Source organism: Desarmillaria tabescens, assembly GCF_030435595.1.
Source record: "Desarmillaria tabescens strain CCBAS 213 chromosome Unknown EV420scaffold_65, whole genome shotgun sequence".
Taxonomy (NCBI): Eukaryota; Fungi; Basidiomycota; class Agaricomycetes; order Agaricales; family Physalacriaceae; genus Desarmillaria; species Desarmillaria tabescens.
The window spans coordinates 97,774-122,905 of NW_026848364.1; the positions used below are offsets into that span (position 1 = coordinate 97,774).

At 49.8% G+C, this 25,132-nt stretch overlaps 8 protein-coding genes across 8 annotated transcripts; 2 read left to right on the forward strand and 6 right to left on the reverse strand.

Annotated features, from left to right (window-relative positions):
• Positions 1–797: 797 nt before the first annotated feature.
• Positions 798–4,724, reverse strand: EV420DRAFT_1485393 (uncharacterized protein; the record flags this gene model as incomplete). The annotated part of the gene is made up of 9 exons (XM_060470210.1): positions 798–1,804; positions 1,866–2,112; positions 2,209–2,614; positions 2,885–3,131; positions 3,752–4,019; positions 4,293–4,363; positions 4,412–4,471; positions 4,538–4,612; positions 4,634–4,724. 9 exons carry the CDS (start codon positions 4,722–4,724, stop codon positions 798–800), a joined length of 2,472 nt encoding a protein of 823 aa, XP_060324243.1.
• Positions 4,725–6,206: 1,482 nt separating this feature from the next.
• EV420DRAFT_1485394 (uncharacterized protein) lies at positions 6,207–7,517 on the forward strand (the record flags this gene model as incomplete). The annotated part of the gene is made up of 3 exons (XM_060470211.1): positions 6,207–6,971; positions 7,024–7,120; positions 7,171–7,517. 3 exons carry the CDS (start codon positions 6,207–6,209, stop codon positions 7,515–7,517), a joined length of 1,209 nt encoding a protein of 402 aa, XP_060324244.1.
• Positions 7,518–9,687: 2,170 nt separating this feature from the next.
• EV420DRAFT_1485396 (uncharacterized protein) lies at positions 9,688–11,042 on the reverse strand (the record flags this gene model as incomplete). The annotated part of the gene is made up of 7 exons (XM_060470212.1): positions 9,688–9,789; positions 9,854–10,058; positions 10,314–10,381; positions 10,557–10,604; positions 10,653–10,718; positions 10,781–10,864; positions 10,923–11,042. The coding sequence occupies 7 exons, from the start codon at positions 11,040–11,042 to the stop codon at positions 9,688–9,690; spliced, it is 693 nt and encodes a 230-aa protein (XP_060324245.1).
• A 598-nt stretch (positions 11,043–11,640) lies between these two features.
• On the forward strand, positions 11,641–12,667 carry EV420DRAFT_1649751 (uncharacterized protein; the record flags this gene model as incomplete). The annotated part of the gene is made up of 6 exons (XM_060478353.1): positions 11,641–11,754; positions 11,804–11,914; positions 11,964–12,059; positions 12,111–12,215; positions 12,280–12,379; positions 12,438–12,667. The coding sequence occupies 6 exons, from the start codon at positions 11,641–11,643 to the stop codon at positions 12,665–12,667; spliced, it is 756 nt and encodes a 251-aa protein (XP_060324246.1).
• Positions 12,668–14,118: 1,451 nt separating this feature from the next.
• Positions 14,119–16,056, reverse strand: EV420DRAFT_1649752 (uncharacterized protein; the record flags this gene model as incomplete). Its single annotated transcript, XM_060478354.1, has 8 exons — positions 14,119–14,337; positions 14,471–14,608; positions 14,673–14,710; positions 14,768–14,822; positions 14,876–14,956; positions 15,008–15,811; positions 15,862–15,987; positions 16,042–16,056. The coding sequence occupies 8 exons, from the start codon at positions 16,054–16,056 to the stop codon at positions 14,119–14,121; spliced, it is 1,476 nt and encodes a 491-aa protein (XP_060324247.1).
• A 2,280-nt stretch (positions 16,057–18,336) lies between these two features.
• On the reverse strand, positions 18,337–19,797 carry EV420DRAFT_1079397 (cytochrome P450). Its single transcript, XM_060465706.1, has 7 exons — positions 19,439–19,797; positions 19,281–19,381; positions 19,095–19,227; positions 18,941–19,038; positions 18,786–18,882; positions 18,663–18,735; positions 18,337–18,606 (listed from the first exon to the last, which is right to left on the reverse strand). The coding sequence occupies exons 1-7, from the start codon at positions 19,554–19,556 to the stop codon at positions 18,393–18,395; spliced, it is 834 nt and encodes a 277-aa protein (XP_060324248.1). The 5' UTR covers positions 19,557–19,797; the 3' UTR covers positions 18,337–18,392.
• Positions 19,798–20,832: 1,035 nt separating this feature from the next.
• Positions 20,833–22,041, reverse strand: EV420DRAFT_1649754 (uncharacterized protein; the record flags this gene model as incomplete). Its single annotated transcript, XM_060478355.1, has 6 exons — positions 20,833–20,935; positions 20,987–21,195; positions 21,248–21,503; positions 21,550–21,642; positions 21,696–21,818; positions 21,872–22,041. The coding sequence occupies 6 exons, from the start codon at positions 22,039–22,041 to the stop codon at positions 20,833–20,835; spliced, it is 954 nt and encodes a 317-aa protein (XP_060324249.1).
• A 1,786-nt stretch (positions 22,042–23,827) lies between these two features.
• EV420DRAFT_1649756 (uncharacterized protein) lies at positions 23,828–24,945 on the reverse strand (the record flags this gene model as incomplete). The annotated part of the gene is made up of 6 exons (XM_060478356.1): positions 23,828–23,930; positions 23,985–24,196; positions 24,252–24,504; positions 24,555–24,647; positions 24,697–24,819; positions 24,869–24,945. The coding sequence occupies 6 exons, from the start codon at positions 24,943–24,945 to the stop codon at positions 23,828–23,830; spliced, it is 861 nt and encodes a 286-aa protein (XP_060324250.1).
• Between the last annotated feature and the right edge of the window lie 187 nt (positions 24,946–25,132).

Below are 25,132 nucleotides of genomic sequence, written 5' to 3' on the forward strand. Positions count from 1 at the left end.
CTGGCTCTGGAGGGTTCTGTCGTTAGCTCTCTGGCTGGAATGCGACTCCCGGCACCCTGTTCGACAATGTCCAAATGGGGTAAACCAGACATTGCTGTCTGTTCATGGGCATCGGAGAGAAAGAACTGTACCTGTTGAAGGTTGGATTGATGGGGAAACAGACACGACACGTAAGACTAATTAAGGACTGCAGGGCAGTCAACTGTCAAATGATGTGATGGCCAATTGATAAGCCTGGCCTGAATTTTAATTTTGATGTTGATCAATGTGCAAGTCACCTGATACTGCTGGCCGGATCGCAACTTGACAGACTCTAATATAGATTAGATGTGAAGGCCTGGACTAACTTGAGAAACGGTCAGTTTCGTCTAGACTCGCTAGCCAGTCGACATACACAAGCATTTCACCTCCTTCCTTATACAGATGTTTGGTTGTTTGGTTGACTTCCATAAGTAGATTGAATGTCAGAGGTGAACTTGTGTAAGTAGTTTCAGTCTGCCGCTGGCAAAAAAGGACAGTAGGCTAATTAGTTAATTAGAAGTAGTGAGTAAGTTGTCACTCAAGAATTTTTGCTCGGCTCTAACCGAACTTGGGGACGTATGTCGTGGGTTCAATCCCTAAACAGGGACAGGACCGCTGAGGGAGAATGATTATTCAACATGAAAATTTTCTCTGGTCGGGTCATGGAGAGCAAAACTAAAATTTACCAACTGTAGCGAGTCATATACAATACACCAAGATGTTATATTATACATTGTATCATAGGATGTATCATTACCGCTCTAAGCCTTCCGCCACTATTCCCATTTCATGACGTCCAGGATATACCCCGATTCCTGGGCAAAATAAAGCTTACGTGCTTCAGGTATGAAAGGGACGAGGGGCGTGCGAGGTAATCGCCTTGGTAGAATGGGCGCCTGTCCAAATGTCATGAAGAACGTTTCACAGTAAAAGGAGGCCATATCTTTCTCGATCTGCACCACGTCTGCCTCTGAATACTTGGACTTGTCCGACGAAAGCAAGGGTGGACAGCCACGCCAGTCCTGCATGCAACGACACATGGAGAAGACATAGGGCGCGTGCTGCATCCAATTGGAGTGCACCAAACCCCAGTTCATGCTCCCAAGGTCAACGCAATGCAACAGATTCCACTGTCCATAGGGAAAACACTGGCCCACGAGCTTGCAGTGTTGTGCATCAGTCTTCTGAAAAAGTTTCTGGTCGAGCGCTGAAAATTCAAGGCGAAAGTTGGTTTCTGCCAGTTCCCACAGGATCTCCCACACGTCATCATTCCCAAGCGCTGAGCTAGTCTTGTGGCCCCAACAACCCTCAGTGGATAGGGTGGTATCCACGGTTAACTCTGCATGACAGCCGTCGAGAAATGCTATCACTTGGTCTCGCCGACTTTGTTCTCCACGTGTGCCTGATGCACCTGTTTGGGGGTGTAGCCAGTCCATCTGAAGGATGGTTTGCCACATCTGATGGTTCTTGACCTCTGGACTAAAGTGGACCTGCAATCGAGCGAGAAGACCTTGCCGCAGCCGCAACCATGAGGTTATCATGAGGTTAAGCTTCTCTGCTGATTTGATGGTGACAAAAAGATTGGGTCGAGGTAAGGCATACCCAAACGCGGCGCAAGGAGGGCAGGACTTGTCAGCATTCACGCTAAGCAAACCATGTAGCCATGTGTCAACCAACAGCAGGAGTAAGGGATAGTGCACCATGTCGAACTTCTTCACTGCACCTGTCGGCAGCAATGAAGTTGACTTTTGTTTCCCTTGACGAGATAGGTCTGGATGTTTATCTGAGAAGTGTGAAGAGGGTGGAGGTCAGCAGCGGTATCTAAGGGAGGAGAAAGAGCATACAAGGACAGTATCGCACTTGGTCAGCAATCAAGGGAGCAGGCTCAGGTTCAACGGCCTTCTGAGGTTGCACTAGGTTGAAAGGATTGGGTGCATTTAGGTGCAAGCGGGTGAAACGTTCTATTGCTTTGTACTTTTCCTCGTCTGTGGCAGCTCCAACGTGAATAGAGCGAATTGCCAGCTGGCAGGAGGATGAGGGAACATTTAGGTGATGCAGCTCTTGAATGGGTTCCACTGAGTCGATGCGGACCTTTCCCGCCATTTTTAGAGGATGTATGAACCAGACGGGAATGCCAGCTCATAAAAATTCCTGAGCGACAGTGGGATTCATGGTAAAGGCTCCAACCAGGCTCTCGGCACCCCCGGTTCCCTCCTCATTGGGTCGTTCTGCGAGTCCAGCCATGCGGGGACGATAAACAAGGATGTAATCCATGATAGCCTGAAGCTCCAGTGCCAGATGTTGCATCTCTGCCATGCAGAGGCACAGCCGTTCGAATACCAAGGGCAGCGCTTGGACATGTTCAAGGAACATGTGCAAGTAATGCGCATTAGTGAGAATCAAATTTTTGTGAGATTCATCCCAGGTGCCGTCCTCAGCGGCGCGGATGATGGGAAGGCAGGCCTCACGAAACTGGGCGAACTGCAGAGGTTGCCACATTCCGGGACCCCGTATGGCAGAGGAGTCGTCCCATGGTATGAAATCACTGAGGCGAGGAAGTTCGTACAAGGGCTTAAGCTTGGCATCGGTACAGCTAAAGCGAATACACCCGAGGTGAGGACGCAGGGGCGAATACGGCTGTGGCCAACATAGCTGGTCGTCTTGCCCATAATGGTAGTTGTCCCACAAGTACATGGTTTGATCACGACTGAGAGGGGGTTGTAATAGGCCTCTGAGGGAGTTGGGAGTTGTTAGGAGTGTGTGAGAGTCTAGGAGAGCGCCGCATTGTCCTTCCCAGCCTTGAAGGGCTGTTCCAAAGGCTTACTAAAACATTGTGTTCCCACAACGAATGGGAGCTACTCACGTTCTCCAGGTCAAGAGTAACGCAGCAGCGGCGTGGAATCCTTCGAGAGTTGCTCGAAGGTGTACTCGCCCTCCGATTGCATAGTCGACACTAAAACAAAAATATACTCCTTCTCCGGTAGGCGGCGAAATCAAGATACACTGACAGATGTCGAGGTGTAGCCCAATGACCTTGCGGTACAGCTGGGAAAATCCGAACTGAATGGTAGAGTCGGCGAGGCGGGCGTAGGAGTGGCGGGACAAGACGACTTAGTTTGATGGTCATTCAGGCCTGGCTGGACCGTAAGCACGTGCAAAAATCCCCATGATCCCTGATGGCCGATCTGTGGCCTGTGGAAGCAATTGCCACACGTTGGCCTACGTCAAACACCTACCACGGTGAGAGCAAGACAGTAATGTCTGCTCCCTAGGGTAGCATGGGTTCATAGCTGCTTGGACAATGCGTCAGCAGTATTGTGACCCCTTCTTTCCCAAAGATGCAATGGCCAATTAACTCCTTTGCTGATGATGACCCGGGGAGTTCGCCAAACATGTAGGTTAAAGTCCAAGGCCATGGTATGTCATGTATCATTATATATGGATGTTGCATCAAAGTCATGTCAACTACAGATCGGGCGAGACGGGCTGAGCTCTAGCTTCGAGGATGGTAACCATAAGACGTAGTCCCCAAATCCAGCGAAGCTTTTGATACTCCAGGCAGCAATCTGTGTCTGGGGCCACCTGTGGCTAGTTGACCTACAAAGAGATCATATTCGATAGGCGAAAAGGAGTTGTTGGGGGGTTCACAAGGAACATAGGCAAGGGTATGGGGGACTAGGAATGTATCTAAATATGAGAGGGCAATTTAAGGTTTGAGCGATGGACTTACCACTGCCTTCTTGCACTCCGATCTGGACACGTTGACGAGCCTGAAGATTACGGAGCATGTCGTCAGTTGAGGCCCAGGTTGGGAACACTGGCAAACTGGAGTGGTGCAGTGCAGGATCATCGGAAGCAAGATGTTCAAGTCCTTGAGCGCCATGGAGGAGTTGACTCTCCATCCACATCTGAAGAGGAGTAGCGCGATGGCCCTGCAGTGCAATCTTGTGGTTGTTCCAGTGTTCAGCCCACGTCTGCAGCATCTTGGTCAATGTGTGCTAGAAAGAGATGGTGGATAAGCCAGATATGCTGATTGAGGTGAGGGTTGAGGGCATGGTCGTGTTCGAGGGAGAGAAAGAAAGCCTTCCATTTGTTGGAAAATCCGATAGAGGTATCAACCCACATGCGTTCAACGCGGGTGTTGTGAACGGACCTGAGAGGGATTGGATCAGCTCGAGAAATGTGACAAGGCATGGCAAAATGCAGACCTGCCTCAAATGTAGGAATTCCGTACGACCCCATGGTAGTTTTCCATCCATTGGGCGACATACAAATTTTCGAGACTGCAGTCCCCATGCATGCGGCTGGGTACCCCTCACCGAAGGGTTGCATTGAGGAAGAGCTGAAGAACACTGACCGGACGATTGTTGTTATGAGCACGAATGCTGACCGCAGCGCGGCTGAGACCAGTCAATGAAGAGATGTAAAACGATCTTCCACCATATGAGATCTACAAGTTCATATTAGTGACCAGCTTATGCTCAGAGAGAGGGGTTGCATGGGTCAAATAGCTTACTATGATTGCCGTCGTGATGCCACATGGAATTTGCTCCCGGGACCGTGGTAGTTATTACAAGCAATGTTACATCACCTGAAAGGGAGGAGCAGGGACCGTGGACACAGTAGACGGGAGGCGTCAACGCGATCCCTGGATACACGGACGCCATGGCTGACAAGTGCACCGTCAATGAGACTGCGGCCATGGTTGGGATAGTCACATAGGATCTCCGCCATGATGTGATCTAGGTGTTCATCGGTGAGGGTCGACATGCGAGGTAGGGAGGAGTGATGATGGTAATGAGCACGACCAGATTCATCAATAAAATCAAGCTGACGAGGAGACAGGCCAGCGGAAACCAGGCCCCATCGAAGTTGGTAACACCGGATCGTACGAGGGTGGAAGCCGAGAAGGGTAGCAATTTTGGCGGTGCCGCCATAGGTCTGTGTGAGGGATTGTAAAAGTAGCGGGCTGATATCGGCATGCGGTCGCCCAGGTCTGCCGGATGATTTGAATTGGGCCTGAACGAGGGTGGGGGGTCGGGATGAGGGATCAGACTGACGTGAGAGCCGCCTCACGAAGAAGGTGGCTGAATTTGTGTAATGCTGACATCCAGGTTCATTTGAGAGTTAGCATCAAGGAGGTTCCGGTGCTGAGGGAATATGGAGGTAATGAGAGGACGAACAATAGGAAAATGGTGGGAGATACCAGTTTGAACACATTCTCGAACTGAGCAAGATCGTTGCTCTGGAGATGGATGCGATGGGGATCACCATGGGTGGCTTGAAGAACTTGGTTGACAGAGTGCATAAGTGAGCTCCATGTTGCAGCGAGTCGACTGAGAATGACATTGGGGTCTACTGGCATGGGAACTTAGAGAAGGGGAGCGTGGCATGGATGACGGACAAAGGGCTCAGTTTAGACAAGTGTCACAAGGAAGAGTGGTGTCAGAGGGGTATATTGAAGTCGCAATATTATCTGTGTAATTTCATCGCAATGGAAATAAACGATTGAAGGGATTTCGGGTGCGTGGTCACAATATTTGTTTTCAAGTGCCATTTCATCAGATGTACACGAATGTACACAGATGTACATCCATGTACATGCGATTGCATTACACTGATCCTTAATGAACAATGCAGCAATGGCCAATCGCACACCTGAGATCTGCATCTAGCACTCATCAATGCATCTTTGAGGCTGATCGAGATCTCTGAGGCATGCCAAACGGTCCAGGCCAAGTCTGCGGTACTGGTCCCATGATGTGAATACTCCTTGTTGATGGCACAATCTCTTTCAGTCTTTCAACTTCTGGGCCCTGACCCTCAACCAGGTTACCAAGTGAGCACCGTCATGCACGGTTTGCTTCTGCAACCTCCGACATGGTGGACCTCCCGTGTACGTTTCCTTGTTTGTAAACCATCACGTTGGATGGGCACGAGACCTCCAGACGAATTTCGAATACTCGAGCCCAGGAATTCGATATTCAGAGGATGACCCCTCTAGCTAACCCAACGCGGCATCCTTCTTGCCCTGCTAGTGAACTGATACTGACCTGCCATTCTGTTCCAGGAGTATTGAAAGACTACTTTCTGACGCGACGCATAAGTCACCTCTGCCTTCACCCATATCACATCTGACGCCCCCCTTTCAGACGTGTTCAGACCGCGTATTTTCACCCTGGGCAATGCCGATCACCGTACCTCATCCCTCCTTTGACTTTCCAGCTCTGGTACGCGACCGAGTTCAGGAAGAGGAAAAATTGGCGGCCCTCGACGCCTATGACTCGTTTGATAGCCATTCCCCACTCTCATTGCCTCCCCAAACCCCGCCACCATCCTCACCAACGCCTGAGAACCTTAGCCTTGCTGATGTCCCCAACCTGCCTCCCCTTGAACCCGCCTCATCCACTAAGTTGCACGCCAAACGTCAATCGAAGAGGAACAGGCATCTTAAGCGCCAACGTGCCAAAGATGACCGCTATGCCTATGACTACGAGGTCCCTCCCCCACTCCGGTTCAAACACACACATGCGACGGATCCGATCGCGATGGAGTTTGACACAGATTCCGCCCCCCATGCGAGTACAGCCTACGTCGGGTTACGGGAGGAAAGTTGGAAAAGGGAGCATACGCTGGATGAGCTTCTAAGTCCTGAATACAGCTTTCGGCATTGCCCTTGGATCGGTCAGTACATACACCACCGATCCCTCCGCTCGATAAACTCATTCCCTCCCAGCACCCCGACTCCAATTATTGATCGGGAGGGCCGCATCATTGCAGCGTTGGCAGGACAACCCGATGACCCTAAATGGAATGAGGTACACGAGGAGGCCATCCAATCCTTGGAAAGCCTCCGGAAGCAATGCAAGTTTTCAGAGGATCAGCGGAAGCACCGACGTGGCAAGTTCGGCGCCCTCAGCATCGGCATCTCTTATGGAGGGGGCCAAACAGTACGCCTTCACTGTTATGATCCAGACTCACCATGACCTCAAACCCTGACAGCATCCCCAAAACCTTCACCACAACAAAAGCAACACCGCCGTGTTGATGGCCCTTTTGAACACACTTGCCTTCGTTCACTTGGCTGCATTTGCGAGCTGTATGTGCCTACAAGAATAACCTTCTGACCTGTGATTCACCATTTCACAGCTGCTTTTGCTACATGGGCTCCGAATCTCTTTCACTACTACGCCACTCATCTATGCGACCTGCTCGTTCACGACGCGACCCTTGTGCTCAACTGGGCCTCCAGCATATTTGCATCAGCGACCTTCAACTTTGGACCACGCACACTTTGTTTTCGGCATACCGATTCAGCGAACCTACCATTTGGCTGGTGCACCATCACAGCGCTTGGCCGTTACAACTTTCGAAGAGGGGGGCACCTAGTCCTTTGGGACTTGAAACTTGTCGTTGATTTCCCCCCTGGTTCGACTATTCTCATACCCTCGGCCATCCTCCGCCACTCGAACACTGCCATAGGCAAACGAGAATGACGGTATTCCTTTACACAATATACAGCAGGTGGCTTGTTCCGCTGGGTTGACTATGGTTTTCAAACCAGTGAAGAATATTGGGCGTCGCTCGATGCTGATGGCCTCTTGAAGGCACGGGAAGAACGAGAACAACGGTGGGCACAAGGTCTGGATATGTTTTCGAAGCTTGATGACTTGCGTAGCTATCAGTAGGGGCACTGTACTTGGGTACTCGTTACCACTACAATCCAAATAACTATGATTCTGAAATCAGCTATTCCATATACACGCGAGTGGTTTCCTGTTGACTATGATGGGCTTGGGAATGATCATTCATTTGGAACAGATACTGACGAGTGATGACACAGAATCAACATGATACATATTGATACACACTCATACCTGAGGGCCTACTGGGTCAGGGTTAACGAGACGACACCGTAGACAAATGCATTTCCAAATCTGCCACCAGTACCCTGCCAACATCACTGGCCTGTCTGACTTCTGCCCGAATGAGCCATGGCGAGACACCGTTTGGAGACCAACCAGACTCTGCCAGAGAGCCTCTTACGTGTGTGGGGCGAATCTGTGATGCACACTGACTCTAGCTTAATCTTTAACTCTAGATGCCGTCTACACCGTAGCATCCTGTCCCAGGCTGAATCCGACGAGTCGGACCAACCCTAAATGCTTCCATTGGAAGCACTGACCCTGTGGCGTCTCACACATTCATGTGGAGGCCAAAGGCAAAATATCTGTCACCTTGTTATCAGCCATCGCCTTTGGTGTTTTGGCGCCCTCCCTTCTGCATACCCATTGCTATTGTTCTATGACTGTCGCCAATCTGCGTCACTACGCTGTAAGCTTCTCTTGCGATCCCGACTTTCTGTATCCTGGTGGAGCTAAAATCACCCAACATTGGCATGTCAGACCTGGCTGTTATCTTTCTGCATGTCGGCCTTTTTTTCAGGGTGGGGCCGTTCTCTTCGAAAGCATCCCATGGTCCCTGAGGAGTATACTGCAATGCAGAAAGTAGGTTATCCAACTCGAATACTGTGAAAAGGCGGGCTGAGTTCCTCAAACCAACCTCGCAGAGTCTGCAAGATGCCAGGATCGAGCTCCAGTTGGTCCGATACCTTGTCAACGACCTGGAGGCCTGGCTGGGCATGCAAGTAGCTTACGCCAGAGCGGTAAGGCTTTGTTTGCTGGCTCGGCATTCCTAAACCTCAAATGTGTTCGGTAGCTTGCCCTGTTGTCGACAAAATGCTGCCCGGCAGGCCGGACTCGCCCAGGATCAACTATCCGCACTATGACTCCACATCAATCATCTTGAGGCCTGCCTGGAGGAAGAGAGGGAGAAGAATAACATCTTTAGGATCCAAGGCTTCCTGTTGCAGTTCAATCCGATCAACTGCGCTCAAGTGCCGGAAGATTGGAAGGAAGCTTGGGTAGCATGATGCTTTCATGCTGAATGAATTAAAATCGTAACGTCTGGGGTGGGGCATCGTATGTATCAGTAATTGTTGTATATCTCAATGTATCTATGTTTTTCTTGGCACTGAGAATCCCTATGAGAGATTCTGCTAGTCACAAACACCAACGAACCAACCTGCACAGGGAATATTCATTAGGCACAACAGCTACTATGATATTCACAGCTACAGCTCTATGATAAACCGATGGCGGGTTAGCGATCGGGTAAACAGGACTCCTGGCTCACAGGCTCACGCTCTCGAAAGTGTCCCAGACCGCACGGGCGGGTTCGTCCCGACCCGTCCTCGAATACAAGTGCAGGTGCATGCATACTGCCTTCCCCATTTTTCCGCTAAATCGACTCGTAACGATTCCGTCCACCTCCTTCAACAGCTTTTGAACATCTGACGACACAGCAAAATCCACATGGCCAGATAGGAAGTGAAGTTGCAGAGTGATTGAGTCGAGCCGTTGGGAATCCAAATGGCACATGACACGCCACAGGTAAAAAAGGTCCTCCCCTGACCAAGCTTTGAACTTAGCATCACCACTCCACATGCCGATGGTCCCGAACAACGACAGCAGAGATTATTTCACTGTTGGAGATGCTGGCACTGACTCCTCAGTCGCCTGCATGCATCGGGATGGTGCATATCCCCCCCACATAACATATCATCATGAGCTATTGTAGCAGCCACAATCAGCTAAATTGTTATCTTCATGGTACCAGGGGTGAATAGAAACAAAAGGGAGGCTCGATTTGTACATAGGTACCAGGATTTCGCTGTAAATACGGGTTTGTAGACTGGAAAAGAAGGAACTGAGAGGATATTCGTAAGAGGGGTAGTATGGCCAAAAAAAACGACACATTGCTAGGTAACCACCATGTGAGAATTGTCGGCATCACCAAAGAAACTGTTCAAAGCATCATCATGGATCATGAAGGATCCGTAGGCCACGGAGCCTGCCTCATGACTAATCAGTGTCATACACATAGAGGCCAGGACGCGAATAGGCTTGGGCTGATGGTGCACTGCTATCTCACATATGGGGCACTTCAGCGACAGGACGTCATGGTGTTCCAAAGACCTGTACAGCTCTCGAATGAACAATCAGATCAATGCCAGCTGCAAGCTCCCGGTCCCGACAAGTTTGACAATGTTGGGAAGAGGGATCATTGGCTCGCAGTCGGTCCCATTGTCATCCGCTTGGAGTTCAAATCAGAGTTTCTGAGAGGCAAAGCTATTGAATACGCAGGCGATGCATATGATGCAGCCGCATTCAAGCAACCTGCCGGGAGAGATGAGCCAATGCTACGACGCGGCGAAGTGAAGGTCGACTTACATGATGGCGGACCACATCAATCCCTTGCAAACCGGGCATTTGGCATCCTCTGCTAGTGTTGCCCATGCCTGGAAAAAGCATGATGTAAGGAACAAGCACTTGAAAAACTGGAGTCACTCGCCTGACTGTTGGGCAGTGGTTGTTCGTGTTCCACCACAAACTGAGCCCTGTTTTCAGGGGACATGATGACCCACACATGCCTCAAGGTCGAACAGCCTGCGATCGATTAATGGAGTCTTCGACCTGCAAGACTCGGACGCGCTCTGCCAACTCATCTTTCTGCAGGAGAGCCTACAAGCGTGTTAGAAGTAGACGACTGAGCACAACTGGGGCGCGTACCTCTCGTGCTATTTCCTGTGCATGCCGTAACTGCATGTGTAGTGGCAGTACCGCATCAGCGCCTCCCTGGAAAGAAAAAAAATTTAGGTACGGGTGGGACTTGGTCACGAAGAACACAGGTTTCATACCTCTTGTGGCGGGAGTCCCATTACTATGCGTTCCAGTCGGGCTAATCTCGCCGATGTGGTACCCAACCTAGGTAGAGGTAACACCTGTAGGGGTAGATGGTAAGTTGCGGCGGGTCATGATTCACATTGGCAATCAACTGACCATCGCTCCGTCGTCTGTGTCATCGTGTGGCTCATCTGGGTCGACCCCAGGCGATTGAGGAACTGAAGACTCAAAGGCGCTTGGACGGTCCCAGCGTACTGAGTGGGGAGAGAAAGACATGCTGGGGTAGGGGGAGGGGAGAGGCAGATGACACAAACAGGGATGGCGACCTCTTATTGGTGAAATCTGGTACACAGGAGCTACTGGTAAAACGAGGTAAGATCTGGAGATCTCGTCGAGCCCGATCGTAGGTGGTGTGAGGCGGTGTGTGATCTGACATTTGAATATGATAAAGTTCGTTCGGACCTGGCGACATATGACACAGGAACCATGGTCAACGAGGCAAGATGAAGCACGAAAGCCGGCATAGAAGACAACCAAGGAGGGAGATGGTTGGCTGGCTGAAATCTTTCCAAGCCGCTGTCACGACATTGCTGTCATGAACAAAGAAGATATGGGCCCATGCGCCAACACCTGCCACATGAAAGCAAACAATTATGTCAGCCTGGCTTGATGGGGTAATTTCATATTTAGACTGCCAGGACCGTGCAAGTGCATTAAGGTGCGTTATTGTCACGCTCCACCCGATTTGATCATCACGTCATCCCTGAAATGGTGAGGTGCATTATTGAAGTGTGGGTAGTCGTGTGCCTAATTATGGAATACCCCCTAGAATAGTAGTGTACCGTGGAATATCCGTGAAGACGCATGCAGAGCCATGGCAAACCAATGTGAACCTGACGCGGATGGTAGTATAAGGAACGACCATAGCGATGGAGACGACATTCTTCTTCTTGCACAGCCTGAAATGACCAACACGCGAATCAAAGACGTAGGTGACCTGGCACATTCAGTCGCACTGAAGACTGACTAAGGTGCAGCTGACCAACCATCTGTTGGAGAGCATTCGAGCGGTAGGAATCGATCGGGAGTCCCCAGATGTGGCAAAGCTGCTCAAGGACCTGACTGATTATACGACTCTAAACACCCAAGTGCGTGAAGCGTACCTTGACTGGCCCAAAACTGACTTCCTTGAGCCAGCTTTTAATTAGCATTCGAGCTGATCATCAACGGATGGTACAGGAGAACCTCTTACGCATTGACGAGCTCGAACTTAAAGAACGCTACATCAAACAGGTTAGCTGACTACTCATGGTTATGGACCCCTCTGCAATGCAAGTTTTCCAGGTTCTAGCTGGTCGTCGTAGGGCCAAGAGAGCTTGTCGTGACGCTGAGGAGCGTTTGGCGCATATTTGGGGGCAGGTCGATCGCCTTTGGGCACAGGTCAACCCGGTGAGTGTGACAACCTTTTCGCCATCGTAGCTATCTACTAACTAAAGGATAACATCACCGACAGACATGGCGCAAGGTCAAGGAGGAATTGGCATGCCATGTGTGCTTCCGCAAACTTTGGTGGGCCGTAACGTACACACCCTCCAGCCATCCTCTCAGTCCTTGTGCTGTAGTCTAAGCACATCTGCAGGATGATTCCATGTGGCCATGCGGTATGTGTAGGCTGTACCTATGAGTGGTTCCAACAGGAACACGCCTTTAAAGAGAACCCGGCTTATACCTGTATTCGGTGCCATGCACACATCCAACAAGCACCGATTCATGCGTTCACAGTCGAAAACGCCGTGCGCGAGCTTCTGAGGTTGGACGAGGATGACCGACAACTTGCAGAGGATATGGCGAGAGAGGCGGGATACGTTGACAAAGATAGCTGGATTGTGTTTTTCCCCTAAGGGTTGAGGTACTTCCTGGATGGGACAGGAGGCCGAGTCAGCAAAAAAAAATTGTATTTACAACAATCTATCGATAAGTAGGAGTACACGTTAACAAAAAAGGGCTTTTCGTTCATGTCCAACATGCGAACTGGATTGGTTAGTAACAACGAGTAAATCATTCAAGTATTACATAGAGAGAGGGTCAACATGAGCAATTGTCAGATTCATTGTACTTGGGCTACTTCCCCACAGAATTTCACAGATATTGTCTGGCTCTAACTGCGCCACATACTTGTTCAGCCAGCGTGCCACTCCACCTCCTGACACTTGAGTGGTTAATTCTTGATTGCAACATTCAAGAAATTGGGAAGCCTGCTCTCGTCAAGCTGCTTCACCTCAGGCATTGGCACTAGAACCATGGCTGGTGAACCACTCCATCTGGAGGATGGTCCTCCAAAGCTGATGACTCTGCATGGTGACCAGATAGTGACTGTTGAAACGTGCAAGCAATCCGACCCTCAGGCATAGCCAAGAAGAAAGAAGGAGAATGAGCTTGTCTTCGCTTTGTACAGCGCAGAGGAGATCAGGACATGGGAGAGAATACCCATACGCAGCACAGGAATTGCGCCCTTTTTCCGCATTAACGGTTTCCAACCCGTCTCTCCAGATGCCAATCAGAGGAGGAAGGAGAGAATGCGTAAGGGATGTCAAACCAGGGTGTAGAGGAGATTAGGTTTGGAAAGCTCCAAAAGGGCGACAAGTTGAAGACTCTCACCTTGTGTAGGCTGCTTGTTGTGCAGCAACAGGGAGAGGTTTTTTTGAAGATTGTCATAGGAGTACTCGACCTCGGAAGTCATGGTTGAACCTGGACGGATGGGTGAGTGATATCATCAAGGAAGACGGTGCGAAGATCAGGCACAGCAACCAATGTCCAACCGTGCAGCAGAAACCTTGCGGCTAGCTGCTCAAGGGCATAGTGAAGATGTAGGTGGATGAGAATGGGATAATGGTACAAGGAGATTAATGTGGGAACTTGCACGGAGACAGTGTGGTTGGGAGCTTGAATGCCGGCTGATGGCCACACCACGTGAGACCTTGGGAAGAGATGTGGCTGGTTCTTGAGTCTTTACCTCTCTGCTACAACGACAAGTAGTGGGTTCTGACAGCAATGTCGCCCCCACTCGCTTGTCTGCGATGAACACACTGCTTGGACATTGTCGGCATGTGGTTCATGGTGACAGCTCCGATGTGGAAGAGGGAGAAGCCAAGGCACAACAATGGATTGGAGAGCCATGCTTCAAAGGCGAGTGAGGATCTCTTTTATGAACTTTTTAATTTGGTTGGACTGACCCATGGAGATATAGATTGGTTGGGATAGCATGTATTAACGAGTGCTCAGTGCTATGGCTACGACAACTGGACTATTACTCTACTACTACATGTGCTCAATTCACTACTACTCTACACGCTTAAGCCCGATTATATCGCGCGAGGTTCCCATCGAAGATGCTGTCGAAATATGCATCTGTGGTCAGGCCCTCCCATCGGCCTGTGGCCAACAACTGAACCAGACAGCCATCGAACCCGATATCAGCGCTTGACCAACAGGCATGCACGAAGTTGTACAGGAGCTTAGAGCCTGACGGTTTTTTAATGTCACTGTTGGGATCGAGCAGCACGAATTTGAACTAGAGAATGGATAGGTGTTAGAGAGCGGCAAGATACAGGGGTTACAGGTGGTACCGTGATCTTGTCATGTTCGCTGGCGGGAAGATATGGACAGGACGTCATAGTTTTGAGGAGTCATGTACCTCTGCCGACCACGTCCTTGCGGAGGTACATCTCTAGTGCGAGCTGGAAACAAGTGAGGACAAGGTCTGCGAGAAGCTCGTCACCACCGATCTGCAATTTGCCCTGTTCAGTGGAAACAATCTGACTGTTGTCATAGTTGAGATATGGCTGGAGTTAGGCCAGGCTCTCGAGTTTGCGGTTGAACAGCCAATATATGAATAGGAATTCAGACTTGTGCGCCACTTTGGCCATGCGTTGGATGAGGGACGACTGCAAAGGCGACTCAACAAGGGCATTGACCATGCTTTTGCACAAGGCGGTACTCACGAGCGTTACTCTGGAAGATAACCCATCGAAACGTGAGCCGAAGGATTGGTGAAATCTGCTGTGATATGCTCAGAAGGCAGGCAGGCTCTCAAAATTGGAATGGCCAACTATGTGGAAGGAACAGATGGCTCGGTCCTGGTTGTCGTGAAGGTCAGGATCTTGGGTGGGTCCCAGACCAACCTCACTAGGCTAAATGGAACACGATAAGCACAAGCCAGATGGAACGGCTGAAGAACTCACAGAGACAATGCCTGCGCAATGTTCCATGAGAAACACTGGCACAGGCTCACGAAGTCGATCAAGTTTACTGGCATGGGTGGAGACGGGTTGTGTTTTCTGCAGGTCTAACCAAGGTCGGAGAAACTCTGCTAGGCAGGGATCGATGTCGTTGATGGCTGCGGCAGGCCATTGGTCTAGCTGGTAATGACACTGTTCAATATTTTCGGCAAGGAGAGCATGTATAATGGGTGCGAACAGGGGCAGGGGTGCTTGTTGAGTCGAGAGGATCCACAGGGCGAGGAAGAAGCCCTGTGCCCACCAGAATGCAGACTGGTCCACTGTGAGATTGTAAACTGGCATGCGGGGGTATAGGTATAGCGATCCACTGGGAAGCAAACTGTAGCAGCTGTCAGGATGAGTAGGATCAAGGAGCCATTCCAGAATGAGGGTCAAGGTCCCCTTCAGCAGGCTGTTTCCCATCGCTGATTGGTTGTGAATATGTATCTCTGCACGAGTGAAACCAGCTGGATTCCACCACGAATCTACTGTTGTGCCATCAGGAAGGGGAGGTTCTGGATGAGCATGATGATCAATAGCTTCATTGGGAGGCAGGGTGAATTTGAGGTGGCCGAGGTGAAGGAGAGTGTGCCAAAGGACTTCGGCTGCTTGGGGGATACTCTGAGCCATAATCACGAGCGGATCTTCTGTGTCGATATGAGTGTGCAGGGCATGGCGAAGGTCTTTTCCAGGGTGATCCCACTTGGGACAAATGAAGGGAGGAGGTGTGCGTGGTCGATGGGTGGGTACGAACATTTGGATCGAGCGCTGTTTTGTGGCATGAGTCAAGTCAAGGCGAGGGTTGATGTGGAAGTTACCTGAGCTGAACGATCACTTGCCGGCACATGGATGGGCTGGGTGGTCGGTGGATTACCGACCTCTGCTGGAGGATCGTGTTGTGAACTCGGCATTGCAGACGACTGGGGTAAAACAGGTGCATAATTCTGAAAAGGTGGGGTCGTTAAGCTCACTTGATGTCGTATTGGATTGGGACTTACATTGATATCAGGCATGTGGGGATTGGGGGGGCAATTTCGGACTCTGGGCATAGGGGATGCTGAGGGGTGTAGGTCTGGGGGTTCCCCATGACATAGTCTCAGGCATCACTGGTCGGGACCAACAGCATACTCTCCAAATGTTCGCGCAATGAAAGAAAGCCCAAAAAGCGCATGCGCTGCAAAACAAGGATGTGGCATGGCTGCTTTCACAGGGTGAATTGGAGAGTCAAAGTCTGCGAGATAGCAGTTGGCAATGGAGTGGATGATGTTGCCCTTCGTTGGTGCTGGGATGATATGAGGTGAGTCTCGTGAGTTCAAGCTTCAAGGATTAGTCAGGTGCTCACAGATCATAATATAGCTTTTAAAGCCTGGGTCGTCAGCCTGCCCCGACTCCTTAGCCGCTTTGCTGAAAGAACAATGTTGGGTAAGATTACTCCAGGTGAAATAGGTCTTGTTTTGAGCACTTGGAGCACAGACCAATCTTGTAGAATGTCGTACCATGCGGAATTGACGAAGGCACCATCCACTGTTATCGGGCTCAGCATTGGGGTCGGGATTGAATCTGGGAATTTTCGGAGTATCGCTGCGAGCTTGATGATTGATCAGAGCTTTTTGAATGTCAACATAACATTCGGCGTTCTTGTGCACATTGACAGGGAGGACCAGATGGAGGGACTGGAGGTGGCCGATGAGAGGTTGGACGTCTGAGAGTAGAATTTTGTACTTGGCAGACATGGGGTCATCAGCGTGAACGTCACCGTTGGGGTGATGACAATTACCGTTGGGACAACACAAGGGATCTATGAGGATGTCGAGTTCGACTACAACAGGCTGATTACCGTTACGACCCATTGCAAGATTTTGTACGAAAGCACTGCAAGCGTTGATGGACTGTTGTCATCGCTGGTTTGTGCTATTCCGGTTGTTTCTAACATTGACGATGGGCCCGGTGGGTCCCATGTACTGGGGAAAAGAGGGTGGCGGATGAAGCCCAGCGGTCAGAAGATCATTGGCAGCGGATTGTACAGGCTGTTGGACATTTGGAGGTTGGGAAGCGCCTGCAGTGCCGAGCACCTGTGCGACAAGAGCAGCGGGATTTGATTGAAGTGGAGTCAGCGCTGCAGACAGTGACGGAGCATGGACCACTTCAGAGGGGACTAGTGGGAAAGGGAGTGGGGACACAGCTGCAGAGGCTGGAGTGAATGGTGACGTGCTGTAATGTGGCACAGCCGAAGCTGGTGGTTGCGTGTTGGAAGGGGTGGGAGCAGTATTTACAGGTGGGGATGTAAAAGTCAGTGCAATGGCTGAGAGCACATCGTTCGCAGATTGGACTGGTGGGGACGGCATCGCCTGTGCAGAGTGAGCTTGTTCAGGAGCACCGCACTGGCAAACAGGCAGGTTGTGGGGTTGCTGTGGTCACGGTGTGAATTGAGAGTGGGGCGACATCGAATGAGAGCTTACCCGTACTTGGCCACGGCAATGGGTAGCATCGCAGACGTAGACAATCTCTCCGGGTGCGATGAGAGGTTGGTGGCATGCATAAAGGCAGCTGCATGTCGCACATCAGTTCTGGGTCAAACGTATGAGCGGTCGAGACAGAGTATAAAGAGAGTACACCCACCGTGGAATTTTGGAAGTCGTAGACGCCGACAACGAATGAGGAGCACCCTCTCTGACAAAGGAAACAAGCGCCGCATGGAGAATTAGTAACTTCCATGGAGGGTGAAGGGAATGAGATGAGGAACGACGAGATTTTTAGCCATGAAAGAGCGGGTGGTAATAAAGGAATAGTGATAAAGGGCTGGGGGATGATGGGTTTGACTGATATATGTGACAGGCCACAAATTTTGGGTGCAAATTTCAGGGTGCAAATTTTGGGCGCACATTGGATTTGTTGGAAATATGAGGCGACGGTGTGTCGAGATACACCTGACCATGCTATGGGGTGGTAATGTTTATGAAAATACTATTAGATAAAGTACATGTTTTGCATATTACGTCAAATAGACATATGTTTGCTAGATTTGACATCAATAAAGGGGTAATCAATGATTGAAATTATTGCAACAAATCAAATGCACGTGTGACAGCGCCGTGACGGTGGGCATGGATTCCCGTGAACTTCCGTGGAAACTTAACTGTGAATTGCAATGAAGGCTGTCAGGTTGGGTGGGCAGTTGTACCTACATGGGGGTCACGAGATGGGAATGGCGGCTGTGTCCTTGCCAAGAGTTACACGCTTTTGCACGGGGTTTCATGGGAGTTCAGGGAAGTACATGGATGTACACAGATGTGCATCAATTTACATGGGTGTACACTAATGTACATAGATGTACAGGCATGATATTAGGTTATAGTCCAAGGAATCCACAGATAGCCGGGACCTCATCAAGGCTAGCCATGACTTCTTGAGCGGTTTTCTTTGCTACGTTTCCGACACTGATGAATTGGCGAATCTCTCGGGTCGAGATCAGCCGTAGGAATCCTAGCACCGAATCCGGAACCATTCGTATCAAGGCTACGAGAAGATGTTCTAGTGCCGTTGAATTGGACTGTGAGGCCGTACTGGATTCGTATGTTAGATATGACAGCTATAGAAACAAAGGGAAGACTCTTTTTACAAGAGATGTTTTATCGCTTGTCCTAGCTCATTGTTATGACCATCGAGCGAACCAAAATTGTACCGGAAGGTGGCTTTTGGATATCAGGTCGACTAATGAGAGGTGCATATGCATGTCACTTGCCTAGTCCGATTATATCCAGGGTGGCCTTACTTGTCCAATCATGAATATTGAGGGTTTCCTCCGTACGTGTCAGAGATCCTTTAATACCGTCGACAAGCTATGATTGTCATCAAGCTTCTAAATATTGCCACGTTTATTGACGCGAATGAACCTACCTTGTCACTGCACTGTTGAAAGATGACTTGGGAACTCCGAAGGAGTGCAGGGGAGAAGGCGGGATTTAGAATCTTGCGTTGGCGGCGGTGGATTTCATCTAAACGCACTAGATAGTATGGCCTCGCATGAGAACTCGACTGGATAAGCACTCACCGTCAACGCTGAGAAGCCCCTTTCCAGTGACAAGACCCTGGATGAACTTATTGTCTTGCGATTTGGGATAGGGATTCGAAGGGTGGAAAATATGCTCGAGTGCCTTGGGATCACACACAACCAGAATGTCTTGCTACGAATATTTGATTTAATCGTGACAAGAACAGAGGTACAGAGCTTACTTACACCAAAACAGCCCTCAATGCGATAGAGGTTCCCATATTCCCGGCGCCATTTCGTTTCGAGATCGCCTGCGTTACCCTGATCGCGGAGCATGCGTTCATGGCCTGATTGTGCGGTGTGTGAACACGTATTTACACTGAGATACATGAATGAGAGCTCACCTAGCCAGAAAGAGGGCGATGGTGGTCCCTTGACGTGCTTGACTGAAGGTCGTTTAAGCCACCAACGAAGAAGCGAGGCTATGAGGAACGAGGCGACTGTAATGAATAATGCGGCCATGAGAAGAAAGAATTGGGGCTCTTCAAGTTAGGGTCAAGCGATACTTGCATTCCCAGTTTTTAAGACGCTCCTACAGTCAAGCGCTAATTGAATGAAGGTCGGCAAGTAGTGAGAGCTAAGCCGATTCGATGGCATGGTTGGCATGATAAGACAAACTATTCGTTCTTAACTGGGCTCACATTCAAGTGCAGCTCCACTTTGATAACGGACTAGAGAAAATTGGGCTGAAGTTTGCTCCGACTCTGTTGGAAGGCGGGCCGTGTGATCCTTCCTGAAACCCCAGGACATGCGGTCAGTAACAAGTCCGATGGAATAATTACTTGAATTTACCTGCCACCGTATTGACTTTTTTACCCGCCACCCGTCAGGAAGTGGAGCGTTCTTGTGGCATTGCTAGCCACTCCAATATTTGTGCCTGTTCGGCGGAACAGATACGTTTTAGCTCATTCTGTGGAGATTCGGCAGGACTTTGCTCGATCCATGTAATAATGTTCCTGAGAATGTGTTTAGACCACATTGACAAATCATTAAACCTTTCTTGCTCATAGAACCCTTGAGGCCATGATAACGGACGTCCGACGATTCTTCCGACCATCCTGGAAGAGATGAGCGAGAAAAAAACCATCATATCTGATGAAACCTGTCAATAGCAAGGTTATTGGGCAAACGCGAAGATGCAAATGCGTTTGTGATACTTTCTCCTCGTTTTTTAAATCGTCGTCGTTATATATTCTCTAGGTCTCATGTCTTCCACTCGGGACATCGTTTATGGTTCATGTTTGCCGCCTCCGACCTCAATAACCACTGGTGCTAGGGACAATAAAAGGTTTCCCGATAGGCAGGTTGCACCTTAGAAGCAGGCTCTATGATCCAAAACTGAAACTGTAGATGAGCGCAGCGCAAATTAGACGAACTCACTATGCCATGACTACACCCTTACCCTGCAGCTTAACGCTGGCCTGTCCCTCTAAGCAGGTGGTGGACAATAGACAACTCCACATCTTCGTGTGCCTCATAGTGGAAGAGATGATCAGCAGCCTCAGCGACGACACGGTTATTGCCGGGTGCGACGAATATGTACAGCTTGCACGGCTGCACATAAAGAAAACGGAGCCTAAAGGCACGGAAGTGCATGGCATGAACCTGAACCTAGTACAGTTTCAGTCAAGGCAGGTCGATGTCCGGTCCCAATCTAAAACGTTCCGATACTTACGGGCACCACGATTGCCTTGATATGAGAGGGAAAGAAAATATTTCATTTCAGGTAATCAAATATTCAAGGATTAACCAACGATACCCCACCATCAATACTCAAAATCGCTCCGTTCGTGTAGTCCGACACAGCCAAATAAACTGCTGTCATCCCCATCTCCGCCTCACTAGAAGTTTAAATCAACGACAGATCTCATCCAAATACTGGAAACACTCACGTTCCTTGTCTTCTCACAGGTATCGGCGCTGCGAGCCCAGGTGGTGGCTTCGTCTTGATTGTCTCAATAAATTCAGGACTTAAAATCTGCGATGCAAACGAGCCGGGTTGCACTGCGTTCACCCGAATCGGGATGTTCCTCTGAGCAAAGCTTGTCGCGAGAAGGAGGGTAAGCTTCTCCAGGGCTACTTTCGTCGCACAATACGCCATCTACATAGCAGAAGTTAGGTCCAAATCATGTTTTTGAAGGGAATAAACATACGCAAGTGATATATGCCATCGTGTTTAGCCTCGACGAGACACTGCTGATGTTGATGACGCTTGACGTGCCTTGGGGGCGGGAATGCGCTCCTTTGATGAGCAAGGATTGGAAGGCGCGTACGACAAAGAATGGTGCGATGGTGTTGAGCGCGAAGATATCCATCCAATTCTGTACTGTCTCGAGTTCGAGAGGATCCGTCGCGACGGACCTCTTGGCGACAAGGTCGGGGTCTCGAAGGGATGCGGCAAAGCCTGCACTACGAAAAGATTAGGGTATGGAGGAAAAGACCATAATAGACGAACTTGTTTACGAGGATATCGAGCTTGCCGTCGATTCCTTTGATGTGCTCTACACCGGCCTTCACACTTTCTTCGTCCGTCACGTCCATCTGAAGTCTGTTGCCATGCACGTCATGGAGGTATACCACGGGAAGGAAACTGTTGCTTACGGGACAATGGATCCAGGGAGGCCTGTAACAGACGCAGCGGCTTCCTCTAACACGTTCAGCCTTCGCCCAACGATGTATACCTTTGCTCCGTTTGCAGCGAAGGCTTTGGCAATGATAAGGCCTCTATCAGGGAGTCAACAGTGAGTCGTATTCGTAATCGGAAGCAGAGAACATACATTCCCGTCCCTCCGCCTGTAACAAGACCTACTCGTCCCGACAGCGACATCATTGTAGCCGCATTGAGATCTGCCATGTTGGTGGAATGCTGACTTCGGACGAGGTCCTCTTTATACAGCAGTGGCTCAGAGTGTATCCCAGCGATGGCCGTGGAGGGCTGTTTCGGCATTGCAAAATCTTGTCGTCATCCTCCCAGTACGGCCAGAAACCATGACCCAAGTTCTCTTTTTTTGGATTCGGAAGCTCATCGTGTGAACGACGGAATTTTTCTATCCATATGCGGATGACGGTTCTCTCGAGAAATGCGAAAGCGAGGTTGGGCGTAAAAGAGTGGGATGAATCTTTGGCGCAGTTATAAGATGGATAGACGCATCCAGCCGACTTAAAATAGGGTCGGGAAATATTTTCATTGACTCCAGGGCAAGCTACGTCTCCCAATCCTGTGTCCTAAACCTTCACGAACTATAATATCAAGTCAGGGAATAGATCTGGCTGCCTGTATACATGCGACGCACCTCAAGCTTATCATTATCAGCGCGTTCAACGCAGCAGTATAATCCTTGCCCCACGCAAAACGCGGCAGCATCCACTTGACCGTGTCAGAGTGTTTAAATGATATCGACAAGCCTTAAAGTCGCCAGAATACGCGATCTGAGCGAGACCTTGTCATGTATCCCAGTCTACCCTTGTCCGAGATGACGATAATGGAAATCGCGATATGCTGGTTTCGAGGGTCGCCATGTTGTGTGCTTCTCATCGCCCGTTTCTCCTCTTTCCCTTGCTGCCGACACGGAAGTCAACACTGGAGTCTGGAGATCGCGTCATTTCGTGTGCTAGATACCACCAGGTTCATACCTGAGCTTTGTCGTTCGTATTCATCGTGGTATATCCAGTAACGGATGCGTCCTTGTTAGCAGAGAAGGAAAAACTTGAATGGATAACGAAGACGCGAAGAGCAAGGGAGCATGGTGGTGGTGATGGTGGTAAAGGACAAGAGGCAGCGTCGGAGTTTCAAACACAGCTTGAACTACAACCACTACCGTCGTCTACTACTGTCTACATCACCTTTACCACGCCCTTTCCTTTCTTCGACCTCGAAGCAATGTTCAAATACAGACAGATGATGGGCACTGTCTGCGAGAAGATGGACCCGGCACACCACAAAGAATTTGAATTTGAGAGAAGCTGAAGAACTCCAGTGTCACCTAGAACTCCTTCAATTTACCGCGGACCTGCAAATCGCCCGAGTCGAAGTAGCGATGGCCAAGGATTATCGACAGAAGCAATCTCGTCTTCGTCAGCGGGCGGCAGAAATCGATAGAAGCAAGGCGAGAATGCGTGAAGCGTTCGGTGAAGACTCTGGTACGTCCTGCAGATGCATCGGTTCATGCTTAGTATATTCATTTTATTTCAGATGGGTACAGGCTACTGCTTGCAGAAGAACAACTGGTCTCTCATGAGTGACTATGCTCCTCGCTGCCATCTCTGTGACTCGCCAACGTTTGGTTGAACAGACTAACTGACGCGATGATTCTTCGTCTGCTCTCGTCAAAACTTTTGTGGCTCGTGATCTTCTCTGTGGCCCTCCTGTGGTTTCTATACCTGTAACTTGACAGTATGCCTTAGCGAAACATTGCAAATGCTCTCATCATATTCGTTTTAACAGTGTTTATACTATCCTCTGTGTACCTTTCTTGAAAGGATCATCTGTCTACTGTTGTACCCGTACCATATCATAATGAAATTCGATGTGAATCGAAAAGAAACACTCGCCCTAGTAGAGATTCCGGAGAAGCTCGTTAGTGAATTGTATGTCCAACCTTTAGCTTTGACCTCATCCCTCCGATTCCTTTGAAGAAGCTGATATCCCCAAAACCCTCAGCTTATCTACTTGCCATTTCTAAGTGACTTCGTATTTTCTTACTCTCGTTACATCAGATACAGTACTCAAACAGTTAAGGATTAACCAGCGATAATCCACCATCAACGCTCAAAACCGCTCCATTCGTATAATCCGACACTGCTAAATAAATCGCTGTCATCCCCATCTCCGCGTCCCTAGTAGCAACCCAAATCAGCAACGAATCTCATTCAAATGCTGAACACACTCACGTCCCATGCCTCCTCGCAGGTATCGGCGCGACGAACCCAGGCATTGGCTTGTCAGTCTTGAGTTCCTCCATAAACTCAGGAGTCAGCTGCTCCGACGCGAACGCCCCTGGCTGCAGAGAGTTCACGCGAATGGGGACACCCCTCCCAGCAAAGCTCGTTGCCAGAACGAGAGTAAGCTTGTCCAAAGCTGCTTTCGTCGCGCTGTACGCGAACTAAAACAGGTTAGTTCAAAATGATGGCAGCCTGAGCATGAGGGAGGGCACATACGCAAATTATGGGCGATATGTTCATCTTTGCCGACACGCTGCTGATGTTGATGACGCTTGACGTGCCTTGAGGGCGAGAATGTGCTCCTTTGACAAGGAGGGATTGGAAAGCGCGTATGACGAAGAATGGCGCAATGGTGTTTAGCGCGAAGATGTCTGTCCAGGTCTCTACTGTCTCCGGTTCAAAAGGATCCGTGGCTGCGTACTTCTTCGCGATGAAGTCAGGATCGCGAACGGAACTGCCAGTTCCGGCACTATGAAGAGATTAGAAGGGGAAAGGGAATCGAGCAGGTCATAGACGAACTTGTTCACTAGGATATCGAGCTTGCCGTCGATTTCTTCGATGTGTTTTGCACAGGCCTTGACGCGTTCTTCGTCAGTCACGTCCATCTGGAGTCTGTGGTGGCGTCAACAACGAATACCTGGGAGGAAGAACGTTCACAGACGGGATAATGGATCCTGGGATGCCCGTAACAGATGCGGCAGCCTTCTCCAGCACGTCCAGCCTTCGCCCGGTGATATACACCTTGGCTCCGTTTGCAGCGAAGACTTTGGCAATGCTGAACCCTCTATCGGAGAGTCAACTACGAGCTATAATTCGAGAATCCCGAGACTCACATCCCCGTCCCTCCGCCTGTAACAAGGCCTACTCGTCCAGAAAGCGACATCACCGTAGCCACACTGAGATCTGCCATCTCTTGGGAATGCTGGGTGGTCTCTGGACATGCGATCCCTTTTATACAGCAGATGCCCCCTAGATGTCATACCTTTAGTCTTATTCAGCGACATTTTACCCGACGTAGGCGGTAAATCCCTCGCACAGACAAGGGACCGCGTACGATCGTCATGACAAAGGTTTTAGTACTCGGGCGGCCAGCGGGC